This window comes from Myxocyprinus asiaticus, chromosome 22 (assembly GCF_019703515.2).
Source record: "Myxocyprinus asiaticus isolate MX2 ecotype Aquarium Trade chromosome 22, UBuf_Myxa_2, whole genome shotgun sequence".
Classification (NCBI taxonomy): domain Eukaryota; kingdom Metazoa; phylum Chordata; class Actinopteri; order Cypriniformes; family Catostomidae; genus Myxocyprinus; species Myxocyprinus asiaticus.
Genome location: NC_059365.1, coordinates 25507215 through 25525697, shown reverse-complemented (window position 1 = coordinate 25525697; position 18483 = coordinate 25507215). Strand labels below are relative to the sequence as shown.

The 18483-nt window shown below is 37.5% G+C and overlaps 1 protein-coding gene across 7 annotated transcripts in view; it reads right to left on the bottom strand.

The window, feature by feature from the left end:
- Positions 1–18483, bottom strand: part of LOC127412971 (protein diaphanous homolog 2-like) — a 625488-nt gene that overhangs the window by 442237 nt on the left and 164768 nt on the right. For all 7 annotated transcript variants that reach the window (XM_051649717.1, XM_051649721.1, XM_051649722.1 and 4 more), the window contains 5 exons: positions 12511–12585; positions 12319–12388; positions 11432–11568; positions 5289–5397; positions 1148–1258 (listed from right to left, as the gene is read on the bottom strand). In XM_051649717.1, the coding sequence (XP_051505677.1) occupies positions 1148–1258; positions 5289–5397; positions 11432–11568; positions 12319–12388; positions 12511–12585 (502 nt within the window). The remainder of the gene's footprint in view (positions 1–1147; positions 1259–5288; positions 5398–11431; positions 11569–12318; positions 12389–12510; positions 12586–18483) is intronic.

Here is an 18483-nt window from a genome sequence, read left to right as displayed (position 1 = left end):
ATACATTATTCATAAATTACGATAAGCTCATCATATGTGGGGGTAGATTGAGATAATTATAATTATTGCAGCAATAAAACGGAGAGCAGTCAAAATGATGTGAGGAAAAAGAGTGAGGAAATGCCCACATAAATGAGATGGTGAGTGATGTACTGGCATGGTTGCTGGCTTTGTGGCAATGCAGTGCACAGATCTGTGCACTGATTGATAATGATGTGTGAGGGGGATGATCTTTATGAAAAAAATTGTGCCATTAGAGAGGAGGACATCAAACCAGAGCACATTTCAGCAATTTTATACAGTTTAATTCATTTGTTCAAAAGTTTGCAGTTGTTTCGTGGATTCTTTTTTTTATTTTTTTATCATTATTTATATAGCTTCCATGATTTATATAACATTATTTTATCATAGCTTTCACTGATGTCCTCTAACAAAAACTTACCATGCACTTTTTAATTTTATATGTACATCTGTCATTTGATAAACTACAGATGTCTGAATCACATTTTTGTAATGTATTTTGTTTTTACCAAAAAAAGCAAATGTTAAATTAAGTCTTCACTTTATTTAAATATTAAAATTATATATTATATATTATTCATATATAACCAGTATATATATATAGTATATATACAGCATATATACAATGTGTATATATATATATATATGTGTGTGTGTGTGTGTGGGGGGGGGGGGGGGGGGGGGGGTGGTAGGTTTAAGTGGTTTACAAGGACTTTTTTTTAGGTTACAAACTGGTAATTACAAGGGTATTATGCTATAAATGTGGTTTATGAGGACATTTCTAGTGTCCCCATAATTCAAATCGCTTAAAAAACATACTAAACTATGTTTTTTTGAAAATGTAAAAATGCAGAAAGTTTTTTGTGAGGGTTAGGTTTAGGGGTAGGGTTAGGGTTAGGGGATAGAATCTATAGTTTGTACAGTATAAAAATCATTATGTATATGGAGAGTTCATTTAATGATAGCTAAACCAACATATATGTGTGTGTGTGTGTGTGTGTGTGTGTGTGTGTGTGTGTGTGTGTGTGTGTGTGTGTGTAAAATATGGAAATATGTATATTTATATATACTACACAATCACTACACAATCTTTGGAAAAAGAATAGGCATCAAGTGTCAAACTTACTGGTAGGATCTTCTTGAGGCCACAGCGCAGGAACTCATTTCGTAAGTGTATCCTGAAGTCTAAATCATCCGGGGAGGTAACGAGGGCATTGATCAGCTGCATGCAGGCCACCTGTATTTGCGCGCACACACACACACACACACACACACACACACACACACACACACCATTTAATACAAGCATATTCCTAGAATAATCCCTCTGGCTGCAACTGATTAAAATGCAGTACCCCTGTAACAGCCTCTTATTCATTCTGCTATTTCTCATCAAGAAAATCAATATATCACATTACATAAAATAAAATGAATATATAAGGATGGAATGAGGCACTGGAAGGACTAGAAGAGGAGCAGGGTAAAAATGGAGGGGAAAGATGTGAGCAGATTAGGAGAGCTTTCCAGAGTGGGGAGGGAGGATATCAGGCCCGGCTGAACAGATGTGTATTTTTAATTGATTTATCGGATCAGGGCAGCGGGCAAGGAGGAGAGTTGATGGTTCTTAACAGGCTATAACGTGGCTCCAGGGAGCCAGGCCGGGATGAGGAGGAATGCTCTTCACTTGGCTGATCGATGCTGAGTGTAAAGATCCCTCTTGATCGACATGTGAAGAGTCTTCCTACACCATTACCAGTTCTGGCCTGGGCTCTTGTGTTTTTCTGCAGGTTTTATTTACTTGCATGATTTTATTAGCCAGGTGAAGCTCTGACATTCTGATATGTGTTTTTGGAGCTTGACAGCCACAATCACAATCCCACATTCTTGTGTTTCATGGATGAAAAAATACTTAATTAGAACAAGGACGGTGAGTAAATGATGGCAGAAATTAAACATTTTGGGGGAACTATTATATATTAACATTGCCCCTTTAGCAGTATCACTTATTATTTTTTTTCTATTTTTGAATGTTTTACAAGCATATTGGCATTATTCAAATGTGTAATATATTTATGTAACACAGGAAGTACACAGAAAACATCAGAACAATGTAGTACTAGTGGTTCATTCAGAATATATATTTTTTTTTCAGTGAAGACTGAAACTTTACATTCTTCAACAAAAAAGTGAAAACTGAAAGAACGCATTTCATTTCATTGTATTTTTTTTTAAAACCTTTTCATGACTTGAATTTGAAAAAAATGCAGTTAATATTTTAAAAACATTTATTTTTAAATAAAAACTTGAAATTAGATTTTTTTCAAAAGTTTTTTTCTTATTTCAAAGGGGAACGTGATAAAAAAAAATTGAGAACGACTGCAGTAGGCAAACAATACCTGGATGACATACTGTATTCACATAGATTCTGGTGTGCAACCAGTAAACACGTTATTTCATAATGTCACGGGAGCTGAGTTCTGGGAAAAAAGGCATGTGCTTGGCTATTCTTCCCTACAAAGCCAAAACATAGTAACTACACCAACACTAAAACTGAAAAAAAAACATTAAATAAAAAACAAATGGCTTTAAAAATTTTTTTTTTTTTTTTTTTTTTTTAATTGTCCAGCCAAATGTGGTTTTAAAATAGTCTAAATCTGTTTTTGCTTAATATGAGCATAGCTGAGCCAAACCCATCTGTCACAGGACGGATTAAATGTGTAGTTACTGCATTGTGCCTTTGCAAGGCAGTATAGGTACCAAGAAAGTTCTTTTTACATTTACGCATTTGGCAGACGCTTTTATCCAAAGCAACTTACAGCACACTTATTACAGGGACAATCCCCCTGGAGCAACCTGGAGTTAAGTGCCTTGCTCAAGGACACAATGGTGGTGGCTGTGGGGATTGAACCAACAACCTTTCACTTTCCAGTTCAGTGCTTTACTCCACTACGCCACCACCACTCCACTTTTTCATGGTTGACTACCTTGTTAGGGTCAGGACAATGGCAACATAGCAAATACAGTATGTCTGGGAATGTATTTACACTACACACCTACATACCACTAGAATACACTTAACCAACGGTCGAGCAGTAAGTTATACATTTAATTCACTATAAGCAGCATTAAGCAGCTATTCAGCAGGACAGTGCAATGGCAGGATTCTCGGGCTCAGGAGCAGCCCGTTGCTTTAGACCTGGTCACATTAGGTACCACCGCATCGTTATTGGTTCCAGCTCTGTTCCTCAAAGTCCCAGTTGACAAGGGGCTGCAGACTCTTCACCAGATATAGGTGCTGCTGAGACTCCCATCATGCAACATTATTTTTGAATGTTCCCAAACTTTTTTTAGATCTTCTCCTATTCCCTTTCGAGCAATTACTTAAATTTGAATCATTTGAGAGCCCACTGAGCGTATCTGGATCGCTTTTCTAGTTCTCCTGAGGGCAAATGCATTTCATCATAAGCACATGCACACACACTTACACACACTCACGTCAGCCTGTTTGGGGTGATGTTGTGGATAGAGTGCTGGTGCAGACTGAGAAGCTTATTTTCCATCATTTTGGGCTGAGTGTGCACTGATGAGCTACTGCAGCACAGTGCTGGATGTGGCTTCCAGCAGAGTAATTAAAAAAGGTTTAAAGTTTGCATGCTTGCGTCACTGAGATGGAGTGGCAAAATACATTTTAAACACGTTTAAAAAGTCAGGCTCCGTAGCCTATTGCACATTTTTAAAGTGTTTAATTTCTTTGAACCGCCTGCATCAATGAGGTGTTTTAATTTACTTCACAATTAGCTGCGGTTCTTTTCATTAACAGCCTTTTTTTTTACAAGGAGGAAAACAAGGCACAAAATCAAAGGGATTCATTCCTTCATTCCATTCTTCTCTCCTATCACTCCCTCTCTAACATATCGTCTTCTCCTTTGCTCTCACCCAACACCAACACAAAGATATGGTAAATGAATGTGTGAGAGGGGCTTCACATACCCATCAGAAAGCTGCTTATGCGTTTCCATGAACACATTAAGCGGCATTCTCGAGGAGAAACCTAGGTTTGTTAAAAATTTTCTCTTAATCCGTTAAGTGACCTAAGGAAATCGCCGTTCTCATTTACATGACATTTCAGAATGATACTTTCTGCTAAAACCCTGGAATTAACCGTTTTCTTAAGTGCATAAATACATTTGTATTGCTGATCTCTGTAAAGTAACCATTTCCCACAAAGAGCACTGAGCATTTCCGCTGGATTTCAGACTTCCGAGTTCTTTGTGTGACTTGGCTGGGGCTGATTAGGGTTTAGAATACACCTCCTGTTCCACTGCAATAGCTGGCAGCCTGCTTCCTTCATGGGGTGTAGGTGGCATGGTTGACAGACGACCACAGAACACAGTGAGAAGGGGGATAGTGGAACTTGTTTACACGTCAAGGTGAGCCGAGGAGCACAAGACCTTTGAGTGACAGCAGTGCCAATTGTTACCAAGCTCTGACATCAAAAAGAGCATTGGGAGTCAAGAGACCTCACGCAGTGACTGACACTAAACCAAGTTGATATATATATCTGCTGCCCACGGCAACCAGAATTCTGCTAATTATTTGAAATACATTAAATAATATATGAAGGTATCTAAAAAAAATTTATAAAACGATTGTTTTCAATATACACATGGCAATTGTATATTCCATCCTTGTTCTGGAGAATAACTGAAACAACATCTGAATTCAGACACAGGCTTGAGAATGCACCCAGGGGAAAATGTTAAATTTGAAATGAGACATTATATATATATACAGATCTCCGAGACAGACATGTAACATTTTTACAGTATATATATATATATATATATATATATATATATATATATATATATATATATATACTGTAAAAAATTTAGCTTTAAATTTTGTGTGTAGAGCACAGCCAGAATAACCTGGTCTTGAAAGAATTTGATGATAAATGTTTGATTTCACACTGAAATATTTTACTTTTGATTGCAGACTTTGGTATCTTGGAAACTATGAGCACAGTTTGTCGCACGATTGAGATCATGATGTCCTTAAGGTTGTTCCCCACCAAATCAAATGCCTGTCTCGGAGATCTGTAGGTAATCATTTAGCTACACAAATCTGTGTTTTCTGAGGATGATGTGAATGTTTCTAAAATGGACAGTGAGACAAACTATAGCATGCAGGTCATAAGGTGGAGTGGCAGGTGGGGTAGCACAGTGCTCTGACTCTCTGTTTCTTCTGAAGGGCAACACACTGACCTGTAGCTGCTGGGCTTCGTGGTTCTCCAGCCCCTCAACTATCGGAGCAAACCTCTCCTTATTATTCCTCTCTGCTGCAATGGTCATGGCTGCCAGGATCTTATCCAGGCTGAGGGAAAACAGTAAGACAAAAGCAATGTGTTTAGGTAAACATGATTTTTATCAAGACACGACCGTGACATTGGCTCAGATTGTTCACCGGAGTTGGTCTCAGCTTGTAATCTCAGTCTTGGATGTTCACGCAAGGGGCCTGGAAAAATGTCACAGCCTTTTATGTAGAGTTATAGTCCATTCCTGGTGTGCAATACCAAAGCAAACCTAATGTTCTCTACGGTAATAAAAGGAACCTTAGAGTTTATGCAACACTGTGTCAACCCCAGCAACCTAAGAGAGTTGAAGTGATGCTTTGGGACAGAAATACAAAGAGTTGTGTTGGTGGGAAAGCAAATTAAGGACTTTACAAGGTCTCATGTCTGTTTTGCTGACTCAAGCACTAGTGGACTGCAGTCCAGGGCTGGAGGAAAGAATAACAGAATGCATCATAAGGTGGGTTTCCAACTATTTGTATGTGCCTTTTGAAATTGTGCATAAGAAATCCTGAATGGAAACGCTTGATATGCGAATAAACGTTCTAAATTCGCATTAAACTTAATGCGCTAGGAGGAGGTGGATTTTCTAGTGTTTCGCATTTGTAAAAATGTGCATTAAGGTGATGGAAATGGTTTATTCGCAAAATGATGACATGTTTTGACCACTCGTGCATGTGTTATGAGTGTGCGATAGCTTGATGTGACTAGCCCACCGAAAGGTCCGACCTTGGCACACAATTCTTTGAACATAGTGCTTGTCATTTGGAAGTGTTTAACCCACAGCTGGTCAATAAAGCGGGCCCTCACAATCCACCAGTACAGTTTTGAGAGCAGGCGCTCCCAGGTATGCGGAGACTGGCGGTGTGTGGGCATCGCAGCTATTTCAGCCCACATTATATCAGATATTACACTTATTCTGTGGTGTCTCGTGGATGAATTTAATAAAATTAGATACTTGCTCCAATCTTGCAAATAAAACTGTCTCCAGAGCAGGGAGAGGTCATTCAGCTGCTCCATCATGACGAGGCGGCTCCCTCATGATAATGCGCATTACGTAGTGGATGGAAATGTGCAACAATTCGTATTTTCTTAAATCGAATTTTTAGAAATGCACTTAAAAAATGTGAAACATTTTGGATGGAAACCCAGCAATAGACAAAATAATAATTGCAGAACAAACTGGCGCTGGTGTAAAACTAGCCCATTCAGTAAACAACACACACACACACAAGATTGTGCCTTATCTGCATAGTTTGCCATCATGTCATCTGTCCTGCTCTCATCAGGTTAGGAGCGGCCCATTCATCTTATGGCTTTTATCATCCGGATGAAGAGATAAAAAATAAAAAATAAAAAATAAAAAAAAGAACGAAAGAAAAGTGCAACAAAGTGCAGCTTCTTGAAAGTGAACTTAAAGGAATAGTTAATTCAAAAATACAAATTTGATCATGTACTGTATTCATCCACATGTCATACAAAACATGTAGGAATTTAATTCTTCCTTGAAAAGCAAAAGTGGTTATTTTGAGTAGTCACTCTGTTTTCACACAGTTCTTTTCTATACAACAAAAGCACACAGTGATCATGGGCTGTTAAGCTCCAAAAAGGACAAACGATTTGAGCAATAAATTTCAAGTCTTCATAAGATGTAAGAAAGCTTGGTGGAAGAAACAGAATGAAATTGATGTTATTCACTGAAAACTTTTCCATCCTCTGTGGCTCTCAAATATCATTCATGCATGCACATATTAAAATGTGCCACTATTAGTTCCTAGACATATGAGAACCAATGATGTTTGGCATTACTGATTGTTTAGATGTTCCAAGTTTTGCAGACAGGAAGATATTTAGTGAATAATGACTTAAATTCAGGTGTGTCCTCACACAAAGCCCTTAAATGGTTTCAGCAGACTTGGTAAATGGCACAAAAGACATACTGTCTAATTTTACTGTATTTTTCTGTCCTGTTTTGAGATTGACAGCCCTGGTCACTATATGCATCCACGGAGAGTCAAGCAGGTTTGAAAGAAATGAAACTGAGAAAATGCTGACCAAATTTTCCATTTAGGTGAACTATTCCTTTAAAGTGTAGCTCATCAGTATGTAGAGTATTTTAGGCCAAAATGCAAGTGTATTCTCCCCTATCCTTCCTTTATTAATGAAACAGTCTAGCATATGATGCAAGTAAACTCTTGCATCAGCAATTGCAGATTATAAACAATACTGTTTATACTAGGTGAGATACACTAGACATCAGTTTTACAGCTGAAGTCAGAAGTTTACATACACCTTAGCCAAATACATTTAAACTCAGTTTTTCACAATTCCTGACATTAATTCTTAAAAAACATTTCCTGTCTTAGGTCAGTTTGGATCATTACTTTATTTTAAGAATGTGAAATGTCAGAATAATAGTAGAGAGAATTATTTATTTCAGCTTTTATATATTTCATCACATTCCCAGTGGGTCAGAAGTTTACATACACATTGTTAGTATTTGGTAGCATTGCCTTTAAATTGTTTAACTTTGGTCAAACTTTTTTGTTAGACTTCCACAAGCTTCTAACAATAAGTTGCTGGAATTTTGGCCCCTTCCTCCAGACAGAACTGGTGTAACTGAGTCAGGTGTGTAGGCCTCCATGCTCGAACATGCTTTTTCAGTTCTGCCCACACATTTTCTATCGGACTGAGTTCAGGGCTTTGTGATGGCCACTCCAATACCTTGACTTTGTTGTCCTTAAGCCATTTTGCCACAACTTGAGGTATGCTTGGGGTCACTGCCCATTTGCGACCGAACTTAATCTTTCTGGCTGATGTCTTGAGATGTTGCTTCAATATATCCACATAATTTTCCTTCCTCATGATGCCATCTATTTTGTGAAGTGCACCAGTCCCTCCTGCAGCAAAGTCCCCACACAACATGATGCTGCCACCCCCATGCTTCACGGTTGGGATGGTGTTCTTTGGCTTGCAAGCCTCACCCTTTTTCCTCCAAACATAACAATGGTCATTATGGCAAACAGTTAAATTTTTGTTTCATTAAACCAGAGGACATTTCTCCAGAAGGTAATATCTTTGTCCCCATGTGCACTTTCAAACTGTAGTCTGGCTTTTTTATGGCGGTTTTGGAGCACTGGCTTCTTCCTTGCTGAGCAGCCTTTCAGGTTATGTCGATATATGACTCGTTTTAATGTGGATATAGATACTTGTCTACCTGTTTCCTCCAGCATCTTCGCAAGGTCCTTTGTTGTTGTTCTGGGATTGATTTGCACTTTTTGCACCAAGCTACATTCATCTCTAGGAGACAGAATGTGTCTCCTTCCTGAGCGGTATGATGGCTGTGCGGTCCCATGGTGTTTATACTTGTGTACTATTGCTTGTACAGATGAACGTGGTACCTTCAGGCATTTGGAAATTGCTCCCAAGGATGAACCAGACTTGTGGATGTCCACATTTTTTTTTTTTTTTTTTTTTTGGAGGTCTTGGCTGATTTCTTTTGATTTTCCCATGATGTCAAGCAAAGAGGCACTGAGTTTGAAGGTAGGCCTTAAAATACATCCACAGCTACAACTCCAATTCAATACACCTCTTATCATTAGCTAATTGGCTAATTGTCTAAAGTCTAAAGTCTTGACATTATTTTCTGAAATTTTCCAAACTGCTTAAAGGCACAGTTAACTTAGTGTATGTAAACTTCTGACCCACTGTAATTGTGATATAGTCAATTAAAAGTGAAACAATCTGTCTCTAAACAATTGTTGCATAAATTACTTGTGTCATGCACAAAGTAGATGTCCTAAACGATTTGCCAAAAGTATAGTTTGCTAATATTAAATCTGTGTAGTGGTTAAAAATGAGTTTAAATGACTTCAACCTAAGTGTATGTAAACTTCTGACTTCAACTGTACATGGCTTGTGAAAGACACCACAAATTAGTTCAATTTACCCTTTCGTGGAAGAAACTGTGTAGAGAAGTTTTACAGCTAAGTGTAAGATCCTTGTTTTGTGATCCGGGTGATTAAGTTGTAGTCGTGAGTGGGTTGTGCGGAGTCTTTCATGCTGTTTCAAACATGGCTTCACAATAAGGTACACCTGCTCGACTCCTAAAAAGGAGCTTTGATGTGACAGACCTAAGCATAAGCCAGTGTCACTATGTGGCATTTGAGGGGAAAGGAGCTAGTTTCGGCACTAAGTGAGGTATCAGCGTTTTTACAGCTGTCACATAGATCTGCACACTCTCTGATCACATACACAACTACAAAAAACACTAATCTACTCACCTACCACACACTGATCCAGCTAACCTGCACTTGTGTGCATGTGTGCCTGCATGTGTTTGTGGGTACACCGAGACAGATCCCAGTGCTGAAGGTGCTGATCGGCAGATAAAAAATGTCTGGCTGGAAACACTGCTTCTTAATTACTTCACAACAAAGATAACAGTACGCATCTGGTTTAAAGGCATCCTATTGTAGAATCACACCCAGGTCAGCACTACGCTTGGCCTGGGGCTTTCCAGCAGGTTAATTTGAGAAAGGCATAATAACATAAACTCTTGTGCTCTTGGTAACTCTTGGTTGGATTTATTGTCCTGCATTGTAATGAACACTAACTTAGAAGTATAATTTTGTCATTGGTATTCTAGACCTGAGCAAGCAGGCTGAAAAAAAAAAAAAAATATTTAAAAAATAATAATAAAAAAAAAAAAAAAATGTCCCCCTGATCTATTTGACAGCATGGCTGCACATTTTCCCCAAACGAAGCGAAGCACAATAAACAACTTAATGGGACAGTTCACACAAAAATGAAAATTCTCTCATCATTCACTCACCCTCATGAAAATCCAGATGTGTATTACTTTCCTTCTTTCCTTTCTTCAGAACACAAACAAAGATTTTTAGAAGAATATCACAGCTCTGTAAATCCATACAATGAAAGTGAAAGGTGACCAGACCTTTGCAGCTCCAAAAATCACATAAAGGCCACATAAAAGTAATCCATAAAACAGTGTTTTAATCCATATCTTCAGAAGTTATATGATAGGTGTGGGTGAGAAACAGATAAATATTTAAGTCTCTTTTACTATTAATCTCCACTTTTGGAGATTTATTATGTCCACTTTAAATATTGATTGATCTGTTTCTCACCCACACCTATCATATAATTTCTGAAGATATGGATTAAAATGCTGTTTTATGGATTACTTTAATGTGGCCTTTATGTGATTTTTGGCGCTTTTAAGGTGGTCAATATTCACTTGCATTGTATGGACCTACAGAGCTACAGAGATTTTCTTCTAAAAATCTTAATTTGTATTCTGCTGAAGAAAGTAATACACATCTGGGATGGCATGAGGGTATTAGAATAAAAAAAATTAATAAAAAAAAAAAAACTGCACTATTTCTAAGTCTGAAATCAAATAAGCCAATTTGTGACATTTGTGACATTGACCATTTTTGATTTCCTTGCTTCCACTGAAGAACACAAGATCCTCTTTGGAATATCCTCAAAAGTCATGCTGGTATAACATGCATCCTCATGTTTTAGCACAAATATCAAATGCTGATCAATTCTGAATTTAATGATAATTTCTTAGTTCAGCTTTTAACCTAAATTGTTATGCTTTTAGCAATGGGGAAAAAATATTAAATTAGAAAAATGCAAAATCAAAGCTTTTTCACAAGAAGACTCCCCAATGTGCAGTATTTATTTTTGTATCATTTTTACTAATTTGGTCTACATATAAAGTACACTTGTTAATTTTTAGTTAAAGTATTTATTTTAGAGTCTCTCTTGTAAGAAACTTACTGAAGTGAAATGAGAACTACTTTACTATGGAGCAAAAATCAGTTTATGCTTCACAAATGCATAATGTATAAAGAATATGTATGAATTAAAAAAAGCTACATTACCAAAAGCAGAAGTGAAAGTCATAATATAGCCTTTTAAATGTGTAAACGTTCCCTAATATAAGTTTCCTTTTTCTTGGCCAGCATACAATAATTAGAAGACTGAAGAAGCCAGTGGTGAATGTGATTTAGTTGATTAACTTACATGTTCTCCTCTCCAATGATACAGACCGCTGACAAAATCTTGACGATCTCAGTCATCATATTTGTCTGCTTGGGATCAATGGCTCTCGCCAGGAGGAGAAGGCTTCGTTCATCCCCCAAGATCCTTTGCAGGCCATACTGAATACAAAACGGCATAACATTTTATTACACCTTATAAATGGAAACATTTTGCAATGAATAATCCCTTTAAGCTTTTAGCAAACACTAACCCCCTGTGTAAGGACAAATCTAGGTTTTGTTATCTTGAAAGTGAGCCAATTAGGCAGGTGTAGATTTGTTTTTAAAATGAATTAATTCAACTGAGGACAGGGCTGCAGGGACAGCTAATCACATTCTTGCATCTACAGTATGTCTTCTCAGGTTTTAATGTGCTGCATTTGGCCACAATTTGAGCAAAAGGCATAATACATTTATGAAGAGAAATTTACTTTAAAAAAATAAATAAAATAATAATAATAATAATAATAATTTTAAAGAGTACTGAGAAAAGTGTTTGAAAAAAAAAATGAAGACTTAATATGGCTGAAGTATAAACTAAATAATGTTAATACATCTGACAGTTTAGGTATGAAAGCAGCTTTAGAATACTGATATCAAATGATTATCTATAGTTGACCAAGCTTTATTTGTGTTTGCTTATGTTCAATAAAGAAGCATTTTTTTTTTTTTTTTTTAAATCAAAGCATGTATTAATTCTCAAGGACAAGCAAGGAGCTGTATAATTTGTGGTTTCACATGCTGCTTAACAGAAGAAGAAAAAAACCCTAATCACCAATGTTTTTAATTTAGAGTTTTATACTTGATGCATGAGGGACACAAGATGATGTATTAACTCCTTTTGGTGGAGACTTTAAATTCTAAACACACCTTATTGTTCATGAAGGCTTTGAGGCATTGGATGAGTTTATGCTGGTTTTTCTTGTCAATGTTCTCTTGCCTAGGGGAAAATAAAATGAATGAGTAAAGAGAAAGATAAGAGCATTTGAGTGAGCAATCCAAAAGCACGGAAGAAAGGGAATATCTTAAGAAGACAGCGGCAGAGAGTTCAGTCTAACTTACTGTTTCTTGTCAAGAAGCTTCTCCAGCACATCCAAAAGAAGTCCGAGACCCTCATGGCCAAAGTTATTCACCCAACTAAAAACAGATAGAGAGAGAGAGAGAGAGAGAGAGAGAGAGAGAGAGAGAGATGTGAAGAACTGTGTTAGAATACATATACCCTCCATCCACTACACCGTGGAAAACACGTTGATTAAAGTTGAGAAAAGTTGAATGTTTGAAGATGGTTTTTAAAACAACTTTGGGAATTGTTACACCTGATAAGACGATCTTTGGAACTGAAACATCTTCGAATGGAATATTGCAAATTAAGTGAGTAGAAATGCAAATGAGAGCACTCTTTATGTGTGGTGACCCATATACCTTGAGGCAACATTTGCAGGCCATGCACTCTAACAGGAAGATAAAGCAATGCATTGGAGATGACAGTAAAACCGATAATGGATCGTGTAAGATAATTGGCTATAAAACGCAATGTATCAGGAGACATTCAATGATCTGGAGGGGGATAAAAATAGAGAAAGCAAGAAAGAGCGAGAGAAAAGAGTTGCACAGCATGTGATCTCATTTAGATTATGCCATTAGCATCACTTGTTCTTAGCTCACAATTGTCAAAAAAACCAAATACATGGTGCAATTTGTTGCATTAAAGTGCTGCACGTCAATGAGTTATTCCTTTGCCTTTGATACTGATGCTTCACAATGCTCCATGCATATTAAAGTAATTTGTACTAACCCATATGGTCACACAAGAACCTCAATTAGGGGTTGATTTGTGTAGCCTAGGGCAGTGTAAGAGGGCTAAAATACACTTTTCACCGATCTGCAATGAAATTAGTCCAGAATTACAAACACTCTGAGGCTCAACTTGCCATTACTCAAAATTCATTACCAACCTACCAAACTCAGTTTGCAACATATTACCATTTGCTGTACATTGCAATATAATAGACTGATTTGTTAATAAAACAACATGGTATAATGTTCTAAATTTGTAACTGTATGTTTACAGGGGGCTTAACGTTTATTGTTTCCATAATTTTTCAACAGTTTGTTGTGAGGGAAGCACAGTTAGAGATCGGTAACGAAAAATGAGACATGCAACTGTCACACAATCTGAGTCTTTGATTATCAAAGCCGCAGTGGTGTAGAGGTGGTCAGTCCAAATGAGGGACATAAGAGTAGAGAGAAACCGCTTGGCTAAGCATATCTAATTTACAACAGTGTGGGTTATGTTTTCATTCCACAACAAACGAGTGATGGAAAGATGAGGCAAACATCTGAGGTGGTGAGGTCAACACAGGCGAAACCATAGCCACCAATGATACTGAACCACTGCGGTCATGTCACTCGACAAGAGCCAAAAGCACTCTAACTCAGCCAAGCAAACAAGAATTTACAGGAAGGAGTCAACAGCTTATTGTGAAATTCTGAAATGCTGTTGGCACTAAATAAACTTAAATGAAATAAATAAAATGGCAGGTTATATGATACAGTATAAAATTAAGAAACCAGATAAAGCTAAGTTGACACTACTAACAAGCATGAAAATGAGAGGAAATCTCTCTAGCAAAGAAAACCATGACAGCAAGACATAACTGAATTAAAAGACTAAAGTTCCCCAAAAAGAAAATTCTGCCTTAATTTACTCACCCTCATGTTGTCTGAAACCTGTTTGACTTTCTTTCTTTTCTGGAACATTAAAGTAGATGAGGGAAAAGCCTCAGTCACCATTCACTTCCACTGCATCTTTTATTCCTACAATAAAAGTGAATGGTGACTGAGGCTAACATTTACGTTTGTCTAACATCTCCTTATTTGCTCCAAGGAAGAAAGTAAGTCATATGGTGTGACGAGGAGGAGAGCGTGGCCGGGCCGTGAGGGTGTACGGCCAGTGCTGAATCAGCTGATCAGCGGAAGAGCGAGATCAAGGGGAGCCGGAGACGGCAGTTCGAGAGAGAGCGAGACGCACGTGGCAGTGCTGCATGTGTGTGTGTTTGTTTCTGTTTGTTTTATGTTGAGTTTGATTTTAACTTTATGTTGACTATTCAGCCGGTTCCCGCCACCTCCTTGCCCACCTTGAACTGTTACAAATGGGTTTAGAACAACATAGGGGTGATGATAGAACTTCCATATTTGGGTGAACTATCACTTTAAGGTCTCATCTCTCTACATACAGGGACATGAATAGATTAGTTCAACACATCTGAGATTGATCAAGTAAAATAAATGTGTCAGCTGACTGTATGTCTGTGATCTTACATCTTAGATTGCCTGCCAGCTTTACCTAGAAACCTCCGTCTCTTGAGTAAACAACGCATCATTGCCTGTTAAATCAGCACATCAGTAACCTCGCCACGATCTGTGGCATGCATCCAACGGTATGATTTGGAGTTATTCACAAAATATTGATTGGGATAATCCTGGAGTTAAGCACCTGTGTAAAGAGTTACTTTACACAACCATATATATATTTGTGTTAAAGGAACAACTTATAAGAGTAATGTAATAACAGTTATATAATGTGAATAATTAATGCACATACTAATATATTAAGATCTGTATGTATAATCAATACACTGGCAACACTTTTATCTTAAAGTGTGCATAGGTAATGAAAGACTCACTGTCATCTCTATGATGGTGAAATATCTTTCATCTGTTTACTATAAAATGATCGAATATTATCGAGCCGATCAAAGTAAACATTAAAAATCAGCCATAAATATGACAACAAAACTCATACTGCAAATGTAAATAGATTTGATATTCAATTTGCAATCACTGAAATTTTATGTTGCTATTGTGAACATCAGATATTAAATTGTGAATGCATTTGAAAAATCATTAATGATCATCAACAGGACTGTTTTGTGTAACACCATTTGACGCAGTGAAAATCGGTTACCTGACATAAATTACCCACAGGTTGTTCCGCTGACCTCCTGCCTTTATTTGCAGAGCCCTCTAATATCAAGCAAAAGCCTGGCTGTTGAGTCTGACATTGTTATTGCACTTGGAAAAGCTCTAGAGTGTTGTGTCATTGAGTACACTCTATGAAAGCAAATGCCTTTCAGATTGTATTAGGGCTAAGCCATGAACGGTCTCATTCGGCTGCCCGTGGCCTATTCAGCACCGTTTTATTCCACTTGAGGCCCTCTGCTCCTAGCAACAAATTGCTCTCAACATTTCAACCCACCACTGAGCACCAGAACAGTTAGTCACTGACTAAATATCGCAATTGAGGCCCTTTTGCTGTTCATGACAATGTCCATGATTCTGAGTGATGCTGAAATCACAAGGAGCTCAGGGCAATACTGAGGAGAGACTGACTCCAGCTGTTGAAGTACAGAACATTTTATTGCAATCATTCAATCATTTTTTTGCTTTTTGCATTTCAGAAATGGCAAAATGTGTTCTCCTAGCCCAGCGTAATATGCAGAGACAACTATAAGTAAGCCATAAGTAGGTTTATTTCCTATGTTGTGTGATCAAAACAGTGCTCTGTTTGTTTAAGCAGCTTGATCAGCCCGACAAAACAACATCTGCACAACCAATGATGTGTGTTTGGGGTGGGACTATCTGTTTTGTCCGACCAATTGCAGAAAGGAAACCTGTTAAAAAACTGCCATTATTTTTGCAATTGCATGTATAGGCTAGAAATGATTTCATTCATATTTAAAGGTGGTGTAAGCGATTTTAGCCATTCTGAAATTTCCACAAGCTGAGATAAAGGATTAGCCACGCTCCCTCTTTCCAAAACCCCGCACTCCAAAGATACCAAATTAGCTTTATTAAGACCGATACTGAGCAGGAACGGTTGTCAAAAACACCAGCAGCAAAATAGCGCCCTCAGCTGACAACTGTAATGAACAACATGGCATAAAAACATCATTAAGCCATTGCAACTACAATACTATGAGAACGCGCAAAGTGTCAGAAAGTATCAGCACTCTGCTGTTTGCAGAGTCTAGAGCTGTCACAGAGACCGGTGAGATATGTCACAACATTATTTTATTAATATCTTTTAGTGAGTAGGAAACATGTTTGCATACCTTTCCAATGAAAAAAAAAAAAACTTACAGCACCTTTACGAACATATCTCAAAAATGTTTATGTATATATATAATATACATTTTAAATGTAACATCAATAAACAAACAATTTTCATTTCACACCAACAGTCCTTAGCGACAAACAATACAAGTTCAGTCAACAGCATCAGTGGCATGCTATTTATTACAACAGTAAATGCAACAATTTTTACAAACTAAGGGACTATACGTAATTATTTCATGCCAGATGATGTTGACAGAACTTAACTTGTATTTAATCCAGAATATCTCATTAAAGGTAAATATCCAGTCAAATCCTCCACCATTCTGCCCTGATGAAGACATTAATTTCAGCTCTTCTGTCAATCCTGTGGTTATTTTGATGACATGGCAAAAGTTTACTTATCAAATTTGTTTACCTCGGTTGTGATCAGTCTCTCTGGGTGAATATGTGGGAGAAGAGTGTTAATTATCTTTGCTGGGCAGTGAGTGATGGAGAGGTGAAACTGGTTTGAAAAATGCATGGCTGATTTCATCACAATTGTTCAGTGGACTGACACAGAGCCTTTAGCAGATTTGTGACAAATACTGGGTTGTGGAGCGTTAAACAGGGACTGAACCCAGTGGCGTGCTCAGAGAACAGTATCCCTGGTGTCAGCATTTTGTGATGTGATTGCTGCACACTTGAGAAGGGAGGCACTGGGGCAAAAGCCTGCTCCGTTTAAAAGAGCCGCTGTTCCTTCTAATGGCATTTGGATCCCAGCAGGATTCTCAATACAGTCACAATCACTGCACATCAAACCACATCAATGCAGGTCCCAATTCTCCCTGGAATTGTAGGTTGTGAATATAGGGTCATGATGACAAAGAAATAGCTGAAGGTAGCAAATGTGCGATTGCATGTGCGTGTTAGAGAGTGGACCAACAAAGGTTAGAGTACAGTACAGCTCCACACCTTCTCCAGGCAAACTCAAATGGCTCCCCACGGAGCACAATACAATGTCCTGACATGTCTCATTATCTCCAAAACACCACTAGCCCTGCTGCCAACAGGCATTTTATTCAGATTAAATGGAAGTTGTGGGGAAAATAGTTGTGATCTTGCCAGAGTGATGACTGATTGGTTGCATTAACTGGACAGAAGTTTAAAAAAAGGCTTGGACGATGGTGGGTTTTTTAGAAGGAAGAACATGACACATTTTAAGGGGTCTGCTATCTCCACCTTTTCATGTTTATGTGAAATCATTTTAATCATTGAGTGTGTTTACACATACAACAAAACGCAAATAAATATATATAAAATATATATATATATATATATATAATAATAATCAGCCCATTAAAAAAATGACAACAAAAAAAAGTTTACGTGAGATTTTAAAATCGCCTGTAGCTGTCAAAATGTGGTAAAGTGTTTCCATGCAGAGTAAAATTAAGAAAATGGACAAAAATCTATGTTGGGTTTTACTTAAAGGAATAGTTCACCCAAAAATCTAAATTATGTCATAATTTACTCACCCACATGCTGTCCCAAACTTGTTTGACTTTCTTATGCGGAATACAAAATTAGATATTTTATTGAATATATTGGTCCATCTTTTTTAATACAAACCCTTACAAAAAATAGTTCTGGCAAACTAGCCGCAAACTTGCCACAAATTAGCTTCAAATTTGCCACTTATTATTTTCACATGCAAATGAGCTTGTGATTTGCCGCAAACGTGCCATAAATGTGCTGCAAATTTTTCACTTATTGTTTCACATGCAAATTACCTTGTGATTCACCACAAAAGTTTGCCAAAAGTTTACAGCTCTTAACCGGTGGTGGTTAACATCCTTAAATGTAAGTTCTTTTTCAGTAAAAATTGTTACATCCATTGATGATGTGATGTATGAGCCACATTGACTACTTATGATAGTA